General features: G+C 40.3%; 1 protein-coding gene across 1 annotated transcript in view; it reads right to left on the bottom strand.

Annotated features, from left to right (window-relative positions):
• Window positions 1–339: 339 nt before the first annotated feature.
• BIRC6 (baculoviral IAP repeat containing 6) overlaps window positions 340–20410 on the bottom strand; it is a 305550-nt gene continuing 285479 nt past the window's right edge. Inside the window, exons 71-74 of the mRNA XM_063443109.1 lie at window positions 19251–19328; window positions 17911–18099; window positions 2685–2819; window positions 340–1246 (exon numbers count right to left, since the gene is read on the bottom strand). Of these exons, the coding sequence (XP_063299179.1) occupies window positions 1067–1246; window positions 2685–2819; window positions 17911–18099; window positions 19251–19328 (582 nt within the window). The 3' untranslated portion in view covers window positions 340–1066. The remainder of the gene's footprint in view (window positions 1247–2684; window positions 2820–17910; window positions 18100–19250; window positions 19329–20410) is intronic.

Below are 20410 nucleotides of genomic sequence, written 5' to 3'. Positions count from 1 at the left end.
CTCTAACTTTGTGATTTACTAAACTGTAGTCCATCCTAGCTTAAAAACTAATGTACAACTTCATTCAATTTAAGACTACTCTACAATTTAGGGTTATTAAAAATAAATCTTATGCAGTTCATACGTTTATATCCACAGGCAGTACCCTAAACAGTCATGGATGCTGGTTCAGAATGCACTAGTTGAACACCAACAATAACCCTGTATTTTGATTTCATTCACCATATACCATTAGAAAGTTCTGTTGCTATTCTGTATGAATCCATTTTCCAAGATAGAGAAAGGTTCCGGATTTCATACATTTTAAATGAAGAAAAGGATGAAGCTCTGGAGAGCATATACATTCAAGGTAAAACCATGTCCATTTATTTCAGGTGCATTCTGAATTGGAAAGCATCAAACGAAACATTGACTGTGATAAAATCAGTCTAACAGTAGCAAGTGTCCAGTTATAATGTTCTTAAATTGCAGATTTATTCTATATAATAATAAAAAAAAAAAAAAAAAAAAAGGCAAAAAATGTACCAGTAAATAATTTCGTAGGGAGCATGTTTGTTTAACTTTTATTGAAGAATGCAGGTGTTTCTGTAGAAATCAAAAATGAGAATGAAGGCATGGTCAAAATCTATCAAATTCATGAAAACTTGCGGTTCTTAAATAGTTATAGTTATAAGAATGACCAATATATATTCTTTGTTACAACGCCCTCACTCTACAGGTAAAAAACAAACAAAAAAAAAAAAAAGGAAAAAAATAATAAAAACAAACAAACATTCAGTAAACATTCTATCTTAAGGTACGTTCCCTTATTTCAGTGATTTATCCATTTCTTGTTTATAACATACCAATCAGTGGTTCTTACAACTGAAAAATAAAAGCACAAAAAAAAGTTTACACTCTTGTACAGGTAAAAGATCATCTTGAATTAAACTGTATATCCTTAAGGGCATAGTATAGTTTCAGCTTCATTAACTATTACATAATTAGCTTCTTACATACAAATATGGACATATTTGGCTGTGCTTCAAAGCCTGTGTCTCTAAAAGTCCATGCCACTGCAGCCAGCTCAAAATGTGAAGTCACTGGGTGTGTCTTTACTGCTGCTGGGGTTAACCTGATCGTGCAATGTAGTCTCCTCGCAGCTTGCTGTGGCAAGGCATTTTTCTGTAGAGTCATCAGCATCTGGGTCCAAACCTTCCGGGCACTGGAGCTTTAAGAGCTCTTCTCGGAGCTGTGCCGTATGTCGCTGAACACAAAGCAAAAGGAAGAGTATGGTCAGCATGCCAGTTTAATGAATTGTTCTGTCTAGAGCCACAAAACACTATTTTGCATGGAATTTGCTGTACGATCAAAACCTATTTCATGGAACCCAAGAAATCTCAGGGGCTAAGATTTGTGATGGCTTAGGATAAATAGGGAAAGCTTTTACCCCGTCCCCCAACACAATCGCTTTCAGTTCTACAAATTTAAGGATGTCAAATCTGAGCAAGCAAATCAAATATATTTAAAGCAAAGCCCACCTCCAGCTGTCTTTTATAATCGTCATATACTTTGCAATATGCGAACTATTCTGATGATATGACTGTCCTGTTCTTGCAATGTAGCGCTTACTTTGTTTGAAATATGTAAATTATCTCCCTAGAATAGAACATGCAGTTTGAAAAACAAGTCATTTGATTACAGACGCTTACTATGTCCTCTAGAGGTTAAGACCATGACAGGCTTTTTCAGGAAGTAAATATGAATAAAAGTAGTAGACCCTACAGCTTTAATAGAACAAATAATTTGGGAGCATGTAGTAATGCTTTAGAAAGCCAGGTTTCCCTACTCTTGGAGATTTACAATTCTTGCTATCGATTATGCTGGAAATACAAGTCTACGCTTCTATTTGTTTTCACTATGTGACACTCCTATACATTTAGCACATGCAATTTTCATCAACAGACATGACTGATTCCATCTAGGTTAGCTTGTCTTTTACTAGGGTCCTCATTTTTATGTCTACTATGGTATACCAGAATATAAAAGGCACAACGAGTATCAAGGCGAGTGTGTTTAAAATAAAGTCAAAATAAACATTAGAATTTTTTTAAAGGGACACTATAGGGTCAGGAACACAAACACCTATTCCTGACCCTATAGTGCTAAAACCACTCTTTCCTTGCCCCACCCTAACCTCCCTTAAAAGTTAATAAACTTACCATATTTCCAGCACTGTGCGTGTCTGCCGGTGCTGGTCCCGCCTAAGAACTGCCTTCTTGGCTGACTTTAGAATTTATAATCTAAGCAAATCCAATACTTTCCCTTAGGGAAAGCTTTGGATTGGTGAGATTGTCAATGAAGTGGGGCAAGATTGGCTGAGATTGTCAATGAAGTGCAAGGCCAAGCACTCATAGAGATGCATTGAATCAATGCATCTCTATGGGGAAAGTTCAGCATCTCCTTTAAGTGTGTGGATACACTGCCACAGCCCGAGGAAGCACCTCCAGTGGCCGTCTGAGGCGTGGCCACTGGAGGTGTCCATGTAATGCAAACATTGCATTTTCTCTTAAAAGGCAGTGTTTACATTAAAGAGGCTGCAGGGACAGGCTATTTTAACCTGAACAACTACAATAAGCTGTAGTATATCTGATGACTATAGTGTCCCTTTAAGTATGTGTATCACAATGTAATATAAGACATACCTTCAAAGCTGCTGCATGGTGAGACATAGTTCGGCCAACACGCTTGTCACTGCTGAATTGCTGGATGTCCACTATCCAGTCTTCACACTGAGCCATGATCTCAGCACGTTTCAAGTAAAAATGTTTGTGGATCACCTATAAGAAAAATATTTAAAACCAATCACGACTTAACACAAAATAAAGATTACAAACAGCAAATGAAAGTTTTGCTAGTGGTGCCAACACACTTGTAAATTACATTGTTTTGTCCAATACCTTGAGACCTATTCAGTAACCCTGAACCCTTTTGTATCAGATAAATGTTGAGAGAGCTCTGGCAATTCAAAAGAGTTTCCTGGAAAGCGCACGTAAATGGATATTTATAAAATTTCTGGTAAAAAAAATATCTATAAATGAAAACTTTTTTTTTTTTTTTAAAAATCTAAGGGAGAACACTGTGAATAGGCCCCTGTGTCTTTCTCCTAAATAAAAGCTACAAAGCCCTAAATACTTTACTAAATACCTAATTTATTGTACTTAGAGTTTTATTGAAAGGACAAACAGCTTCATAAAATGAGTGATGCAGCAAGAGTCCTCAATTTAAGCGAACAAGGTATATAAGTAAAATGAAATTAAATTACCAAAACCAGCCAAATCGTAAATAATGACAGACTTTAGTGACATCCATGTCAGGTGTGCCATTCCCTCTTACTAGCAAAAGGCCACACAATCCTGAGGAGGAATACGATAAATATGTTTGTGGATTAGTCCAAAAAATAATACTCTGTCTCTAGGGTTGTTAATAGGTAGTCATATTGAAAGCAGAATTGGCACATTGGATATTCTGATCACCAGTATAAGCAGTCACAGAGATTAGCAGAAGGCCGAGTATGTGATCATATAAGGCTCGATTGACAATATACTGCAAGGTTCAACAGAGACTACCAACTTCATTAAAGGATCACTATAGGGTCAGGAACCTGAACATGTATCCCCCCTGGGCACCTCGTGCCTCCCTAAATATATCAACATCTTACTGTATTCAAGCCAGAAGCTGTAGATCTGCATACTGTTTGCCTCAAAAAAAAAACCAAGCAGTCTGCTGACATCAGAAGTGGTAGCCTGATCCAATCACAGTGCTTCCCCATAGGATTAGCTGAGACTGACAAAGAGGCAGATCAGTGGCAGAGCCAGCATGATTCAAACACAGCCCTGGCCAATCAGCAACTCCTCATAGATATGAATTGAATCAATGAATCTCTATGAGGTAAGTTCAGTGTCTGCATGCAGAGGGAGGACATACTAAATGTTTGGATGCATTTCAGGCAACCAGGACCCAGGAAGGATCTCTAACAACCATCTAAGGAGTGGCCAGTGAAGTTATCACTAGGCTGTAATGTAAACACTGCATTTTCTCTGAAAAGACAGTGTTTACAGCAAAAAGCCTGAATGTAATGATTCTACTCACCAGAACAAATTTAATAAGCTGTAGTTGTTCTGGTGACTATAGTGTCCCTTTAAGTCAGGGCAAGCAGTAGGCCTTCAAGCAAAAATATCACAATTATTGGTTGTATCCACACCATGGTAAGCTCTTTAGGCATCTTAATGCGAGCCTCAACGTTCAAAGATCGTTCAAGGCTATCTGCTTTACAAGGAAAAATACTGCAAGGTTGAGCAAATCCCGACAGACATATATAAATATCCAGCTGAAGGATGCACAGAATATAATTTTTTTATTTCAAATGCAGATATCCTGTTTTCCACAAACATAGCTAATTTGTAACATAAATATCACTTGAGGAATTTTAAAATAGAAATAAGAGGTTTTTTTTGAGAACAATGTAATTCAAAAACACCCTTAACCATCAAAGAAATTACAGACTCATTTTGTGGTGCCCTTGGCTAATCAAAATCGCACTAGTGATGAAAAACTGGTTAGTGACCATAAAATGTGCAAAATAAATGGCAGTACTCTGTTCATTGTACACTACCTATTTCTTTTGTGGTCATCACAACTTTTTTTTTTAACCCCTTAAGGACCAAACTTCTGGAATAAAAGGGAATCATGGCATGTCACACATGTCATGTGTCCTTTAAGGGGTTAAACGTAAAAAAATATTGAAATATACCTTAGTGGCAGATGGTGGGAATAAGACACGAGCAGACAGTTTTAATTACCGTTTATTAGCACTATGTTATATAGAATGCTTTAACTGCATTTAATATAAAACAGTGGCCTTTATAATTAGTCTGGACATAAAATCAGTGATTCAAGCAATTATTTTTAGATTCCCAGAATAAATATGTGCCCTTTTCAAAGTCAGATATGACAAGCGGAGAGAAACAGGAGGATTATATGATTGCGGGAAGGAGAATGAAAAGGAATAAATAAATATGCATTAGCTCCTGTCTGGTCTCAGGGGAAGGACATGAGAATACTGGACAAAATGCACATTCACAGGTTACAGTGATGAAAAGGGATTAAACAATTGTCAAACTGTGTGCTCTCACTCTCTCTCAAATGGACCGGTAATAAAACCATGCACACACAGAAAACTCAGCTCAATGAACACACTCCTTCTAATATACCTGTACTAATAAGGGCTGCCTAGTAAAGTCACAACATAAAATAATTATTGTAATCAATATTTGCATGGTTAAGTGGGTGGGTGAGAAGTGCAATGCAGATTGTGGCTAAACTTGTTCTATAAAAGGTACACTCCACTGTCCAAATACAAAATAAATAAAAATCATTGTATAATAGATATACCCCAAATGAAAACTTCAATGCATTTATTTATGCATTTTTCATTGGAGTTATATCTAAAAACAGCTTGCAAAACCTGTAGATGTATTGTCTGTTGTCTTTGAAACCACCCACACACAGGCTTAATTCTTTGCAAGGCTCTGGACAGTTGCTGCCTCTCGAGTTCAGTAGAAATAAGCTAACCGTGGCTTGAAAAAGTCAACAGGGTGTAACCAGTATAATTTATAAAAGTGTAAATTTCCTACTGAAATCTGTACTTAAAAAAAAAAAAAAATATATATAAAACTTAAAAAAAAAACAAAAAAAAAACAAACAACAACCCATAAAAATAATCCTATGGGTACTTTGGGCATCCTACATAATCAAATATTCCAACACACTGCATTTAAACACGATAAGGGAAGCTGGGCAGTCTCAAAAAAAGCTAATCTGACACAAGTCTGCAAAAGAAATAATACAGCCAAAGCCAAGCCACTCCACAACTCCTGCCCCAAAATTTGGCAATTACCGATGCTCTCTTAGGCTGACCTTACGAAGGATGTCATGTTCTATTTATATCCGAGGTGTCTCACAAACCCATTGTTGGCATTGATTTGTAAGCAGTTCTATATTAAGTTTGTGCAACTTGTTTGAACTTGGCTCTAATTGTTATACCAGCCAAAAGTCATTATCTCTGTACATTCCAGAGAATTATGCAAGGGAGTAATAAGTTCACTCAGAATTACTTCAATTAACCAACATTTATGTCAGTGGACTATAAATTATCCTCCTTTATTTCTGACAAGCAATGGGGAGGGACATGAATATCTTTGCTAGTGGCATTGGCATAAAACCTATTATGTTAAATGCATCATATTCTTTTAAACTAGATACAAATAATTCATATTTAAACAATAAGGGGGGGTGGTGGCCCTAAATGAAAATGTAGGGGGGGAGGGGGGGCGGGGACCTATTGACCTCCCCCAACCCCCAGGGGGCCCTAAATAACAACAAGGGGGGAGGGGGGGGGGGAGGAGAGGCATAATGTCCTACCCCCTGGGCCCCACACCTGAGCGGCGGGTGGGGGACCTAAATAACAATAAGGGGGTGGGGGGGGAAACACAAATTACACCTATTACCCTGCCTCTGGCCCCCACCCCTTGGCGGCAGGTGGGGGCCTTAAATAAAAATGGGGAGGGGGACACACACGCCTTGTCCCCCTGGGCCCCCACCCCTGAGCTGCGGGTGGGGACCATAAATGAAAATGTTACCTGTCACAGCACTGATTGGTTGGCTTGAAATCCAACCAGAATGCTCTGTGTCATTTTACACAGCGTGGGAAAGTTCTTTGGAATTTTCCCATGCTGTGTAATTTGACTCATAACTCTGATAGCAACCCGAATGTTATGAGTCAAATTACACAGCATGGGAAAATTCCAAAGAACTTTCCACGCTGTGTCACATGTCACAGCGCACTCTGATTGGTTGGATTACAAGCCAACCAGAGTGCTGTGACAGGTAAATGTAGAGACTTACCTGTCAGTCCATTTATCTGTCAGAGCACTCCGATTGGTTAGCTTAAACCAACCAATCAGAGCAGTCAGTGCCTAATTGCAGGGCCTGGAAAGGCTTTATAAGCCTTTCCTCATCCTGCGGAGCTCAGTCTTAACCCTGCCCTCGCTGGGTTAAGATGGATTATTTTTTTAGCGTCGGGTTTATTTTATTTTAAAAGTGTGACGGGTATAATGGACTTTTATTTGGCCTTTCTTGGGGCTGAAAAAAGAAGATTTTAGAAAAAAGAAGACATCATATGGTAAGTTTTAGTTTTTACAGACATTTAGTCCTCTTGTTCCCCCCTCACTGTTTTTAGGGTGAGGGGGGTAGGTAGGGTATTATTTTTTTTTTTGGGGGGTTGGAGGGTGACTAGGGGCTTGGGGACTCACATTTTCATTTAGGACCCCCACCTGCCGCTCATGGGGGGGCCGGGGTGACACTAGGTCCCCCCCCCTTTTCATTTAGGGCCCCCACCCGGCGCTCATGGGGGGGGCGGGGTGACACTAGGTTCCCCCCTTTTCATTTAGGGCCCCCACCCACCACCCATGGGGGGGGCCGGGGTGACACTAGGTCCCCCCCTTTACATTTAGGGCCCCCACCCGCCGCTCATGGGTGGGGGCCGAGGTGACACTAGGTCCCCCTCCTTTTCATTTAGGGCCACCACCCGCCGCTCATGGGTGGGGGCCGAGGTGACACTAGGTCCCCCCCTTTTCATTTAGGGCCCCCACCCGCCGCTCATGGGTGGGGGCCGAGGTGACACTAGGTCCCCCCCCACCACACCCCTTATTGGTGGGAGCCGGGGTGACACTAGGTCCCTCCCCCCCCATTTCTATTTATGGCCCCCACCCCTGAGAGGGGCATTAGGCCATTAAGTTTCATAGCCCCCACTCGCACGGCTTGGGGGGGATACTAGGGTTTTATTGCTCACTATTTAGAGGACATGCCCCTACTCACGGTATTGCGAGTAGGGGCAGAATTTACTAACACTAAGAAATCTTTACTTGGTATTAGTAAATTTGTCTGAAAGATTAATTTAGGTCTTTCAGCCTTTTGGTAGATAGCTTCCTGATAATGTGGGAATTAGGGAGCTATCTACTAAGCGGCTGCAAGATGCAGCCTAGGCACGAATAGGAGTGGAGTTTCATTCATTGCATCCTAATATGAATGAACAAACTGTTCTCATTCTGTTAGAACGCAATTCGGTAGTTTCGCCAGCGTTCTGTCTAAGTGACAGGATGTTCGGGAATACTGACAGGAAGCATCGCTAGATCACGGATCAAAGGTCAGAATTGTGGGAAAATTGCTTTGATCACCGGAAACGAAGCACACTTTGCGCCTCCGCTGGTCAAGCGTAGGAAACCTCCATAAGATAATGTAGTCCCTACTTTGTCTTGTCTTATGTTTTAAAGAAAACTAGAGCAGACAGGAAGAAATAAAGAACAGATCATGACACAGGGAGAGAAGAGGAATCGATTAAAGAAAGGTAATTTTCCCAGGGCTGATTTAGTTTTGGAAGTGAGAAGTTATCAATTGTTTTGCTAGAAGGAACCTGTCTTTTTTTCTATGTACACACATTTACACTGAATTAGATGAGGGAATTGACCAGGAAAATGTATTTAAGTTTCACACTAAGTTCAATGGCAGCATAATTAGAAACATGTTTATTTTGTGGGCAAAGTGCATTAAAATAAATAAATATGAAAAAGTAGTCAAGATTTGAGGTACAAATGAACACTGAAGAAGTGGGTTTTATCAGAGTCCATACAGATGTTCAAACAGCTACTAGATGCATACTTGCAAAAACAGAATATTCAATTATATATAATTTTTCAATGTAGGGTAATAATTGATCCAATGATAAATCTGACTGCCATTCTGGGGTCAAGAAGAAATTTTGTCCTAGCTTGTTGCAAAATTGTGCTTCAAACTGGGTTTTTTGCCTTCTTTTGGATCAACATCAAAAAACAAATGTGAGGGGAGTCTGACTGCCAAGTTGAACAGACGCGTGGGGAAGGAGCTCCCAGCGGCCGAGCAGAAAATAAGGCGATATCAGCAGCTGTGTAGCCCAAAGACCTACTAGGGTGCTCTACCCACGCCGGGGGAGCTCCAAAGAATCTGGGGATACCCTTTTGGAACCTGTAGGGGCACATAGACTGCAACGCAAATTGAGGCCTGCAGGAGTTGGAGTCGGGGAGAGGCGGCCGCTCTCTTCGACACCGGACACCCCAGAAAGCACCACTGACCTCCTACCCTCCCTCTCCCCCCCCCCGGACCGGTGGGGGATATCCCGGTCCCCACAAGACAATCAGGCTAACGACGAAAACAAGGGAGACAATCTTGACAACTGGCGACAGCACGAGTCAGCCAGAGTGTGTCCAAGATGGCCGCCCACCGACAACTAAAGAACACAAATGTAAACACCCAGGAGCACCCTCATCCTCTGGTGGCCCTAGACCGACTCTGCTCGGCCTTCTGCGGGATACTGTGCAACAGGGGAGTGCCCTACCCTCAGGCGGCATGGGCAGTGGCCTCGTGGATCCGCCCGGAGATCCGCCGACGCCGATATGGAGACCCACTGCGGACCTTCGGGGAGGCAGTCCGGCCACGCAGGCGTCGACCCACGACAGGGCGGGTAACGAACCTTACAGACCCGGGCATACACACCCACCTCCACAAATGGGGCAAGGTGAGGGCTGGGTGCCCCCAAGGCCACGGCAACATGCCAAAGCACAACACCACAGACCAGCAGGCTCCCACGCGGCGACCCAAGGCTGAAACCGAGCAGTGCGCTGCGGCAAGGGTAACAGACGCACCACACAGAGATGCTGCAGAAGCCGTACGGACACTTCAGACGCCAGGCACCTCCCTGCCCAGTATGGGTATCGGCTGACCACCGACTCACCATACAATAAGGCCAGCTCACAGACGCCTCCGGCAGTGAGCCTCAACACTCACCTGGAACTCTGATCAGACTGCCCATGGAACTACCCACGAGTTAGACCGCAATTGATCATATTATTTTTCCTTTTGTTAATATTTCTTACTAGTGGTCTCACATTCTGTTAAATCTTGTTATGGCATAATCACCTAGATATGGCTAGATGTTACTGCGATGACACACTTTAGCAACAGGGTCTAGATATACTCCCTAAATAAGCAAACTTCAATAGTTGCAGGATTAGCCAGTTATTACACTACTAGAAGCTGAATCATATAGGCTTTTCGTGCAAATCTTTTTTTTTTTTTTTCTCTCTCTAATAATGTAAACTGTGCACTGACTCTCATGTCACACTATTGTTACACAATTAGCATGTACTTAATTGAACAGCCTTGTTTATATTCCGATTGTACAGGTCAGGTTTTTCCTTCTTTGTCACTCCTCTGAATACTCTTCCCTGACATATGTTTCTTGCTAATTCACTTAAACTAAACGAGAACATAAACTGTTAAAATATAGATCTCATTAACTTAAAAATGTGCCTGACTAACGACTGCCACACCCTGTATTGCAAACGTTTACCAACTTACCCTGATGTCGCTGTTGTGGCGCACCAAGGCTATTTGTTACTCTTGCACAACAAAAATAAAGAATTAAAAAAAAAAAAATAAATAAATAAAAAAAAATGTGAGGAAGGCTGAACTTGATGGACGCAAGTCTCTTTTCAGCTATGTAACTATGTATATCAAAGGAAGGACAAAAGATTATTTGTTCATGCCTGACACATATCCAATAAATATCCAACATTTGAAAGTCATACTGAACGAAGTCTACCATATTTAATCATGTCTCAGAGAATGTGTATTGGCACAAAATAAAAAAAAAAACCCTGGCATTCAGAGTTTAAGTCACGGATATATATATTTACCATACATAAAATAGACTATAGCCGTGTCAGTCTGGTTAGAGTGAAAACTATAGGGATTTATAACATGAAATAGGTTACATTATTTTTTCAGGTTCTGCATCTGGACCAGTCCATAAATGTTGGTAAAAAAAACAAAAAACACACCTCCTCCAAACACAACTTGGAAAAGTGAAGGCCCTGGAGGACCACAGACTGAAACACAACTTACAGATCAGATCATGTGCCGGACGCTACAGGACTTTCCAATCTTCCACATTACATCATGCGTTTATTGGCCACACCGCTACAGCCTACTCAGGCAAAACCTGTGAAACTGGACGGAATGTTCCGCCTGCCAATGCCAGCAAACGCACCCCCAGCAGACCTTATTGTGAGGTTTCAATCCCTACAGGACAAGCCCTCACTGTTAGCAGCGGCCTGAGGGAGAACCCCTATGTGATTCGAGGACTCTCACATTTCTCTGTTCCCTGATTTAACACTGAGCACGATCAGCTGACGAAAATCGCCTTAACACCTGCGATCAAAGCTTATTCCCCATCGCTGGGGAGTGCCACGACTCCTCACCTTTACCTTTCAAGGGACTACCTACCAGGCAAGAATCCCACAGGAACTGGACTCTCATCTGGGCCGGTTAGGCCTCGCGGCCTCACAAAATGAGACCACTGCCATCCTGACTCGGCTGGGCCCCTCTACAGTAGCAGAGTTCATACCTAGACCGTCTCGCCGCAAACTTTCAGCGGGGGATAACGCTTGAGGGACATATGCTGCACAGATACCTGCACATTCTTTGGGATACCATACTTTCCGCCAACAAGAACAGTGTTTCAGCTTACTATGTTATAATTGTTATTTTGCTTCCTGGATGTTCCTTAATGTTTAATTCTAACTATTGTTTAATTGCACATAGAGATGTCTGAGTGGGTAGATATACATCCCCACCTACTGTTTTCCGTTTTACTTCTAAAAGTTTGCGCTCCATGTACGTAGGTCCGCACATCTTGTGGTCATACGCTCGACATGCTAAACCTAGCACTGGCTCTGATTTCTCCCCCCCACCCTCTCTAGAATCTACAATAGTGCTAAAGATAGCTCTGAGCCGTCAGTCCGTGGAGGGGGCGACCCCTTAAGTATTCGCGAGACACGACTCAACCAAATGTAATTCATTACTGTGCCCTAGAGGGTTTGCATCATTGCATTGTACCTGTTGATAATCTTATTCTTAATATAAAATGTCACTCTGCATGTACCTTTGAACCTGCTGATAACTATGCCTTGACCATTATATGGGTACACTATGGGCGATAGCCCATGCATTGTATTATTCATATGCTGAATGAACAAAAAAAAAAAAAAAAAACACAACAACAACCTTGGACTAAGTTCATACATGTTTTGTACCAGAAACATGTACAAAGAAAGAAAAACACAATACTGACTTCCAGACAACCTCACAAGAGGTATAGGTTCTCAACCAGATTGAATATGTATTTAATCAGGGATTAATCTACATCATTCCGCTTGTTCTATTGTTTTGCCAACACATGATTAGAAATCATTGAATAAGACTCCACAGGTAAATCCCAGATGGATTGAAAGCAAATCAATGTCCTGTGTTTGTGAAGGAAACAAACCATTTAACCCTTTACTATTTGTAACATTGGATTACCATTGTGCAATTACGGCTTTAAAGCATTACTAGGGATGATGAGAAAGGAAAAACATATGTTGAACTAATGAGACAAGGAACAAGAGGGAAAGATATGGTCAAAATGCTTGATTAGGAAGACTGGATAAATAGAAAATAGAGGAGGAAGGACTCAATGCACTAATTCAGGCAGAGGACAGCTCCAATCCTGAACACATAGACAGATACAGATGGGAATATAGTTATAAACATACCAAAATCCTAAACGGTATGTAAGTTTAGTAGAACCTATAAAGTAGGTTGGTTATCACGGATTCCATGCATCCTTGGCTTTCCAACTGTACCCTTGCCAGATATGCTAAAGATAAGGGATAGGCCGATTATCGATTTGGGCGATATCCCGGGTCTTGGCAAATATCGGTATCAGCCATTATTGATAATGATAATGTGAGAGGCGGCGGTGGCCCAGCGCATGCAGGGCCGGTGTGTCCATAAGGCAGCACAGGTGGCCATCTTAGGGCTCACCACCTCGGAAGACGCAAGAATCGAGTGACCGACAGGAACATGGCACACAGCGATAGAGAAGTGGACAAAGAAATTAGAGTACTCTCCTGCATCCGCACTTCTACACATAGGTTGGCAAATAATAGAAAAAGATAAACGAGATCTAATAATCCACACTTTATTAGCAACAAAATTACACATAGCTAAAAACTGGAAATCACATCATCCACCGAAAATAGTAGATATAAAACTCCAAATTATAAAGCAATGTCAAATAGAACAAGGGATTAATGAATATTTTAATTTAACCAATGATACAAGATGGAAGGAATGGATAGAAAAGATTATAAAAAAAAAAAAAAAAAAGAGTAATAATTATGATAGGGAAAAAAAGAGAAAAGAGGAAAGGGAGAAAAAGGGAAAATAAAAAATATAAAAATATTTTAAAAGGAAAAGGAGAAGGAAGAAGTTAAAAACCATAATTAATAAAATTTTAGAGGTAAATGAGTTGAAAGACGTACGATATAAGAAGAAAATGTATGAGGAATTATGTTGATATCATGTTCTGCTATACCTACTATAGGTTTTAGGGAAGAAAGAGGAAAGGGAATATATTAAAGGAAAGGATAAATAGTATACCGTATTAACATTATCGAATAGGATAAAGGATTAAATAGGTGGAGTATTGTATGTTTTTAGTTGTTTTTTTTTATGTGCAATGCTAAGTAGCTAGCATCTCAAGATAGAATGAGACTTATTAATATTGAAGTTATTTATAAGGAAACCATGCAAGAATATCCTGCCTTGAAACTTGACCCAAGATAATGCAGATGTGATAGTTTAAGGCTAGGAAGACGGTTATACTCTAGGTTCTAGGATTATACTAAACAAAAAAATCTTAGATGGGTTAAACTTTCCATTCAATTATTTAAAAAATAAAAATAAAATGAAGAAAGAAGATCAAAAGGGGAAAAGAAAAGAGGAAAGGAATGGAAAAAGGGAAGGGAAAGGAAAAGAGAAAGGGAAAAAAAGGAAGAAGGAAAGGGAAAAAGGTGCAGGAAATCGGTGCATTTTTTTCCCCCTCTAAATATAAAAACAGAATATCTGGAAAGGTTTTATCATATTTTTGATAGGTATTGTATTTCTAGCCATGATGGTAATCTTTAATCGAATATAATAATCCTTAATATGGTCAAAGCTTTTAATTTTTGTTTTATTTTATAGATAAAAAGATGTACTTGTGTGTATTATATTTATAATTTTTGGGAAAATATAAAGATTAGATGTATATATATATATATATATATATATATATATAATATATAAATAAAAATAAACATGTTCAGTTAACAGTATATGTGTGTAGATATTGTTTCTTTTTCAAAACTGTAAATGTACATAATATTGGTAAGTTATCAGCTGTCGGCCTGAAAGTTCACAAATTATCGGTATCTGCTCAAAAAAAACAAAAACAAAAAAAACAACAATATTAGTCGATCCCTACTAAAGAAATCTAAAAATAAAATCACAGCTTGAATTTGATAATGGCACTATATATTTTAAAAATTAAAAAAACAAAACAAAAAAAAACCCTTACTTTAAAATATTTTATTTTTAAGCTGATGAATTAATTTGTGACACAAAATGGTTATCTAAGATTCAAAGTATATTTCCTTTGGGGAATGTAGTTTAATTTAATGCCGGGATTCCAAAAGCCTATGGATCTATGCTCAGCAAAATATATTCCCATCAAAATCAGTTCACAGACACAGGCAGCTGGAGAGACAAGCACTTTGTAAAAGTCATTATCTGCTCGTATTGAGCAATTGCCTTACCACTGGGCTAAATCCATCTGGATTTATCTCACTCCTACACCTTTCTAAAAAGGAGAGGCTGGTGTCAGCCACACGTGTACAACTTATTAAGACAACAAGCAGTGCAGCAGCAACAAAACAAAGTGACTACAGCTGGCCTTCTTGCTCTTCTTTACATGCTGGATATAAATGAATATACCTCGTATGTGCTTGTGTACTTCTCTATTCCGGTCAGAAAATTATACTCTGGAATCATACAAGTCACATGACTCTACAAAATATTTCTATCATTCAAACACTAGTATTCACATAGAGCAACTATTCGGTTAAAAAAAACAACTAGCAGGAGAAATTGGAGTAGGTTGAACTAAGTGGCATTACTGATGACTTTAGAAGAGGAACCACCACTGGCACATTATACTAGTGACAAGCAACGGAGAGCAGCACTGAGCTATGGGGGATATTAACGAAAATGTAATTATCAAAGCATCATTTCATGATTTTTGAGGATTTTGTGTTTTATAAACCGTAAGGACCAACATAACATCTAACTAGAGGTCTTCCAAGGCTGGAGTAAGGCACATTCAATATAATCATGAGGGGGTTAATGCCCTTAAGAAGATGCACCCCCTTCAGCACAGTAGTACAACACTAATACACATATATGTTTTGGCATAAGGGGGCTAGAGGGGGGTTGTTACAAGCTGTGGTATTTGACCAGGTGCTATGTGGGGTGTCAGAAAAGCCGTATATCCCTGAAGGTATCTGGCTGGCTAAAACCTGGAGCCGTATGCATGGTAGCATTTTAGCAGTATAAAGAGAAAACATTAACAGTAAAAAAAAAAAAATACTGAGCAATAATCTTGATGCCCAACAGAGGACTTCTGGGCAAGAGGCTGTGTCCTCAATGGAGGTTGTGAGCATAGGGTGTACCCTCTAGGGGGCCGTTCAGGTCCCTGCTCGATTTGTGGCAGAAGCTCGGGCTGAGCGCGGTATAAACTCCACAATATTCATGGGGTCCAGGTGTGATAGGCTTGGCACAGTAGTAGCAGGTGACTGAAGCAGCCCAAGCTTGTTTAAGAGGGTCTCTAGCTCCTCAAAGGTTTTCACGCTATGGGTGGTCTCTTGGTGAGTAAATGAGCGTGAACGTGGGGTCCCTCAACCTGTATTGTATCCTGCCTGCGTGTAAGGATTGCAGGAGGGGTTTCAGTGTCCTGCACCATGTGAGTTTCTGGTGAGGTCTGGGAAGAATTGTAGAGTGGTACCCTCGAAGTGCATTGGTGTTTTGTCACTGACTGCCGCAAAGAGGAGTGCTTTATCCTGAAGCGACTGGAACCGGATGATGAGGTCAGGTGCTTCTGGCGGAACATGCCATCCAACTTAACCAACTTGGCCTGCAGCACCATTGCAAGAAGCCGTCGGATGAAATGTGGTAGATCTCAGGCCCACAGCTTCAGGTACATCTGATTTTTACATTGTAGCGCCTCTGCATATCCTCCATGGCCTCAACTCTTTCGAGGTGTGGAGCTGTTTCTGGGCTTACAGTTTCTTCTTCACTAAGGTAAGCCTAGCGTCTGTGTTGGTTGCGGTAGTTTCCAGCTGGGCAAGTCTGGATTTCGCTCCCTCGAGCACGGTCTGGAAGCTGGCAATGTCAGTGGTTATATTTCCCCGTAGCTCCGCCAGCATAGTTTTCAGGAGTTCTGCTGTGACTTGGTCTTTGTCCCCTGGGGCCGTCTGTACTGATCTCAGTAACATGTTTGTCGAGGCCCCTGTGCCTATGTCCGGGAAGAAGTCATGGGAGGAGAAGGAAGATTCCTCATCTCCCAGCACCATATTAGCCCATGCGGTCTGTTGGGCTCCACAGAGAACATCTCCGATGTCTCTGCTAGCAGGACCCTTATCCACTTTTGCCTTTTTGGATTTGCAGTCCACAGTGCCCTTGTAGTGTGGGTAAGGGTGTTCTGGCCCTAATTTGCCCAGTTTCTGTCCAAAAATTGCTTGTTTTGGATATCAGGAGCTCTAAGAAGTGCGTCTGCTCTGGTCCTCAGTTGGCTCCGCCCCCAACACTATTTTTGACATAGATTTCCCCTACATATCTGCAACAGAAGCTGCATCCACAAGAACCTCCTATAGAGTCTGTACTCCACCATATCCTTGCGCGTCTAAGTTGGATCTGCACCTAATCTCCTATAAGGTGTGCGTGCATATCATTTTATTTACCATCACCTTACTGTATTTGTATGTACTTCACTATTCGTTTCCCATTTCTCCTCCTTTTAATGGTGTATATGCGTATTCCAAGGACATTCCTGTCGCTTCACCTCCCTCTGTTTTTACTGGCTTCTCTATGTGACAAGAGAGTCCCTGGATTTGGTGACCTAGTTGCCCTTTGAACTGTACCAGTGCTGGACAGTCACTGAATATCCTCTTTCTTTTATCGGTTTTTATCTGCCTGAAATCTCTTTAAGACTGCTCCCTAGCTCGATTCGACACCTCTGAATGGGCGGCTCAATATTATCACTTCACTTCCTGATGCTATTCATTTAAAGGAGAAGTTGCATCATAGGGCAGAGTGCACCTGCACCTCAGCTGAAGGGTTGAAGAAAATCAGGGTCAAACATGCAAATTGGAGAGGGCTGATTAGAGCATGTTGTGATAAAAATGAATGATGATCTCCACACTATCTTGATTTGACATAAAACTAGCTGTGGCAACTCATACATGGGGCACACAATCTCTTTTGTGCTATCAAAAGTACAATGGGCCTGCAGATCTGCTAGACCATGGGTAGGCAATCTCTTGCACTTGAGATGTTGTGGACTACAACTAAACTGATGCTTTGCCAGCATTAAAGCTCCAAGAGCATTTTGGGAGATGTAGTATACATATGGAGTGCTGCAGGTTGCCTACCCTGTGCTAGACTATGTTTACAATAACCATTGGTACACAATTAATCAGAAAATGTGCAGGCTAATGACTTTGCATGCATTTGAATGTTTGAACAATGTTATGCAAAGAGTTATTGCATGATACTTGAGTGTAGCTTTATGCCCTCTCTCCTTAAATATTCTGAATTAATTTTGAAAAAGGTATATGCAAAATAAAACAAACAACTTACCTCCTTAAAACATGGTGAAGCATTCCTAATTTGTTCCAGCATGGCCCATTTGACTGTGGCCTGTCTGATATTGCCATCGTATTCCCTAGAGCTCTGAGTGCCACTAGGTGTGCCCCTTGACCTCTCATACCCAGGTTCATTGAAATAGGGTTCAGACACAAGTATGAGGGACTGGACAGACACTAAAACCTACAAGACAAAGATAAAATTAATTGCATATTTAACACGAAAACGATTAGTAACTCAGAGGGTTATCTAATTTTGCTGTAACTTTAGAATTAACTAAGCTGTTAATAATGGTCACTTTATCACATGAGTATGCCGGCATACACAGTTTGTGTCTTGCATTTTCAAAATAAATAATGGCAAGTGTGGCTAATTTTCCCTAACGCAGCACATTACTGCTGCGCTCTATAGTACTATTTACTATATGCTTATTTTCATCTCCACATTTAAAATGCTTTAAACACAGCATGACATTTATATCTGAGAACTTGGTGGATAACAATGCAGGTAAACAAATTGAAATCCATGTGCACATTGGTTTAAAACATGTAGAATATCCTTTAAATCCAGCACAAGGAACTGGGTAATGTGCAATACATCATACATCACAGGAATGATCTATATGTGAATGCAATACTTGACTTATGCTCTGCACAATGCGTTCTTAATGTACATTTGGTCAGCTGCAGTGTTATCTCTAACAACAGTTAGAAATCATACACATTCCACAATGCAGAATCAGAAAAAGACTGATTTATCAACAAAGTTTTGCATTTGGAGTGGGCTAGAGGCAATACTACCATATAATAATCAAAACAGTTATACAAAAAATAAAATACAAACTAAAAAGTGCTTTTAAATGTATGGCTCAAAAACTGGATATAGAAGGTATAATACATCTTCTAAAAGAATCACTAAATAGAGTGAGTATGAATTGATCATTCAAAGGATATGTAGATACTGAGAAATAACTATGGTGTATATTAAATATCAGATAAATATAAAACCAAGTGAAATTGTGGATTACTTTTGACTATGCACATATAATAGTTGTTTAAGAGATATTATTGTCTTTTTAAATAAAAAGGCAACTTTTTATAAATGGCCACTTAAAACATAGAAAAATCTGAACTACTTGTAAATGTGACCCATGTCTAAAGACGCAACCCATTTCAATAAGCTCTCATTAGGAGGGGCTGTTTTGCTCTTTTTTGTATTTTAAGGCAACACATATTATGCAGTTATGATCCAATGAGTATATAAATGAAAATATTTCTGAAAATTACAAAAAAACATTTAAATAAAATAAAAACTTTGATTCTACGATGACGTACCTGCAGAAAACTTGATGTTTGTGGATTCCACTTTTCCTCTGGTCGCCCATGCCATGTGTTTAATATACTTAAACAAACCTACAAAAAGCCACAAAGATTGTATTAGTCTCCAATTTAGAATCCAACTTCAGCATGGAACATCAGAGAGCAAATGCTTAAATTAATCCATCAAAACGATGTGAACCATACATAAGGGTTACACCATAATTCAACAATAGATGTTAAACTCACCTAAAATATGTGATTAATTTATTTAGAATGTTTTTATTTCCCTTACTAGTCTACAGAAAATAATTCTGATTTAGCAAGGCACTAGTTTGCCTCTTCTGAAACAAAGTAAAGCTGGACCAGGACTAAACTGGATTGAGAGGTAAACTACTAAATCTTTACTAAACAGAACAAGAAAATGGGGCATCGCATAGAAAAAAGTTTGCACAAATTATATATCAACGTTTAATTCAATGGTGTTCTTTCAAGAGAAGTTACGGGTCACATTTAAAGATAGACAGACACGTTATGCCATGCACACTAATTTGTATGTATGTGTGATGGTAGTCACCGGGAATGGAAGAGACACTATATGGGATCTCCAGATTCCTTTTGTATTTTGGTCACCCTGTGTCAATTATTGGTGCAGGGTATGTTAAATGTATTGCTTGTCTGTGCCTCTCCCCCCATTTTTCCTGTCCTATTGTATCCCCAGCAATGCGTTGTCCATGTACACTGCCAGACCAGTTTAAACTGGCTGCTTTGTCCCTCTCCTCAATCTCCCATCAGCCCTTGCTCTTGTCTGACCCCACTCTTCCTTATACTATGGTACTCTATGCACCATTGTATGTAAATGAGGATGTTGGGGGATTCAAATATGTGTGCTCTGTCTAGTAAAGGCAGTTGCTGTTTTAATCTTTGCCATGTGTCGTCTGGTGTTTGGGGAAATCTGCTGATGGAAAGTGTGTCCAGGGCTATATACACAGTAGCCTGGGTCCAGGGTGGAAAAGGCCCTCAGTGATCCCAGTCAAGCCTCGGCGACTGTGTCTGAAGTGCTCCAGGGACCCTGATAGCTACGAGGAAGCAGACTTAGCAGAGGTATTCGGATGGAGTACTGGAGCTCTGTTACAGTATATATACATACATATGATGGACTCTCAATTCAGGGGCCA

This window comes from Pelobates fuscus, chromosome 2, assembly GCF_036172605.1.
Source record: "Pelobates fuscus isolate aPelFus1 chromosome 2, aPelFus1.pri, whole genome shotgun sequence".
NCBI lineage: Eukaryota > Metazoa > Chordata > Amphibia > Anura > Pelobatidae > Pelobates > Pelobates fuscus.
Note: the sequence above shows the minus strand (reverse complement) of the source record. Positions and strands in the feature narration are given on the sequence as shown.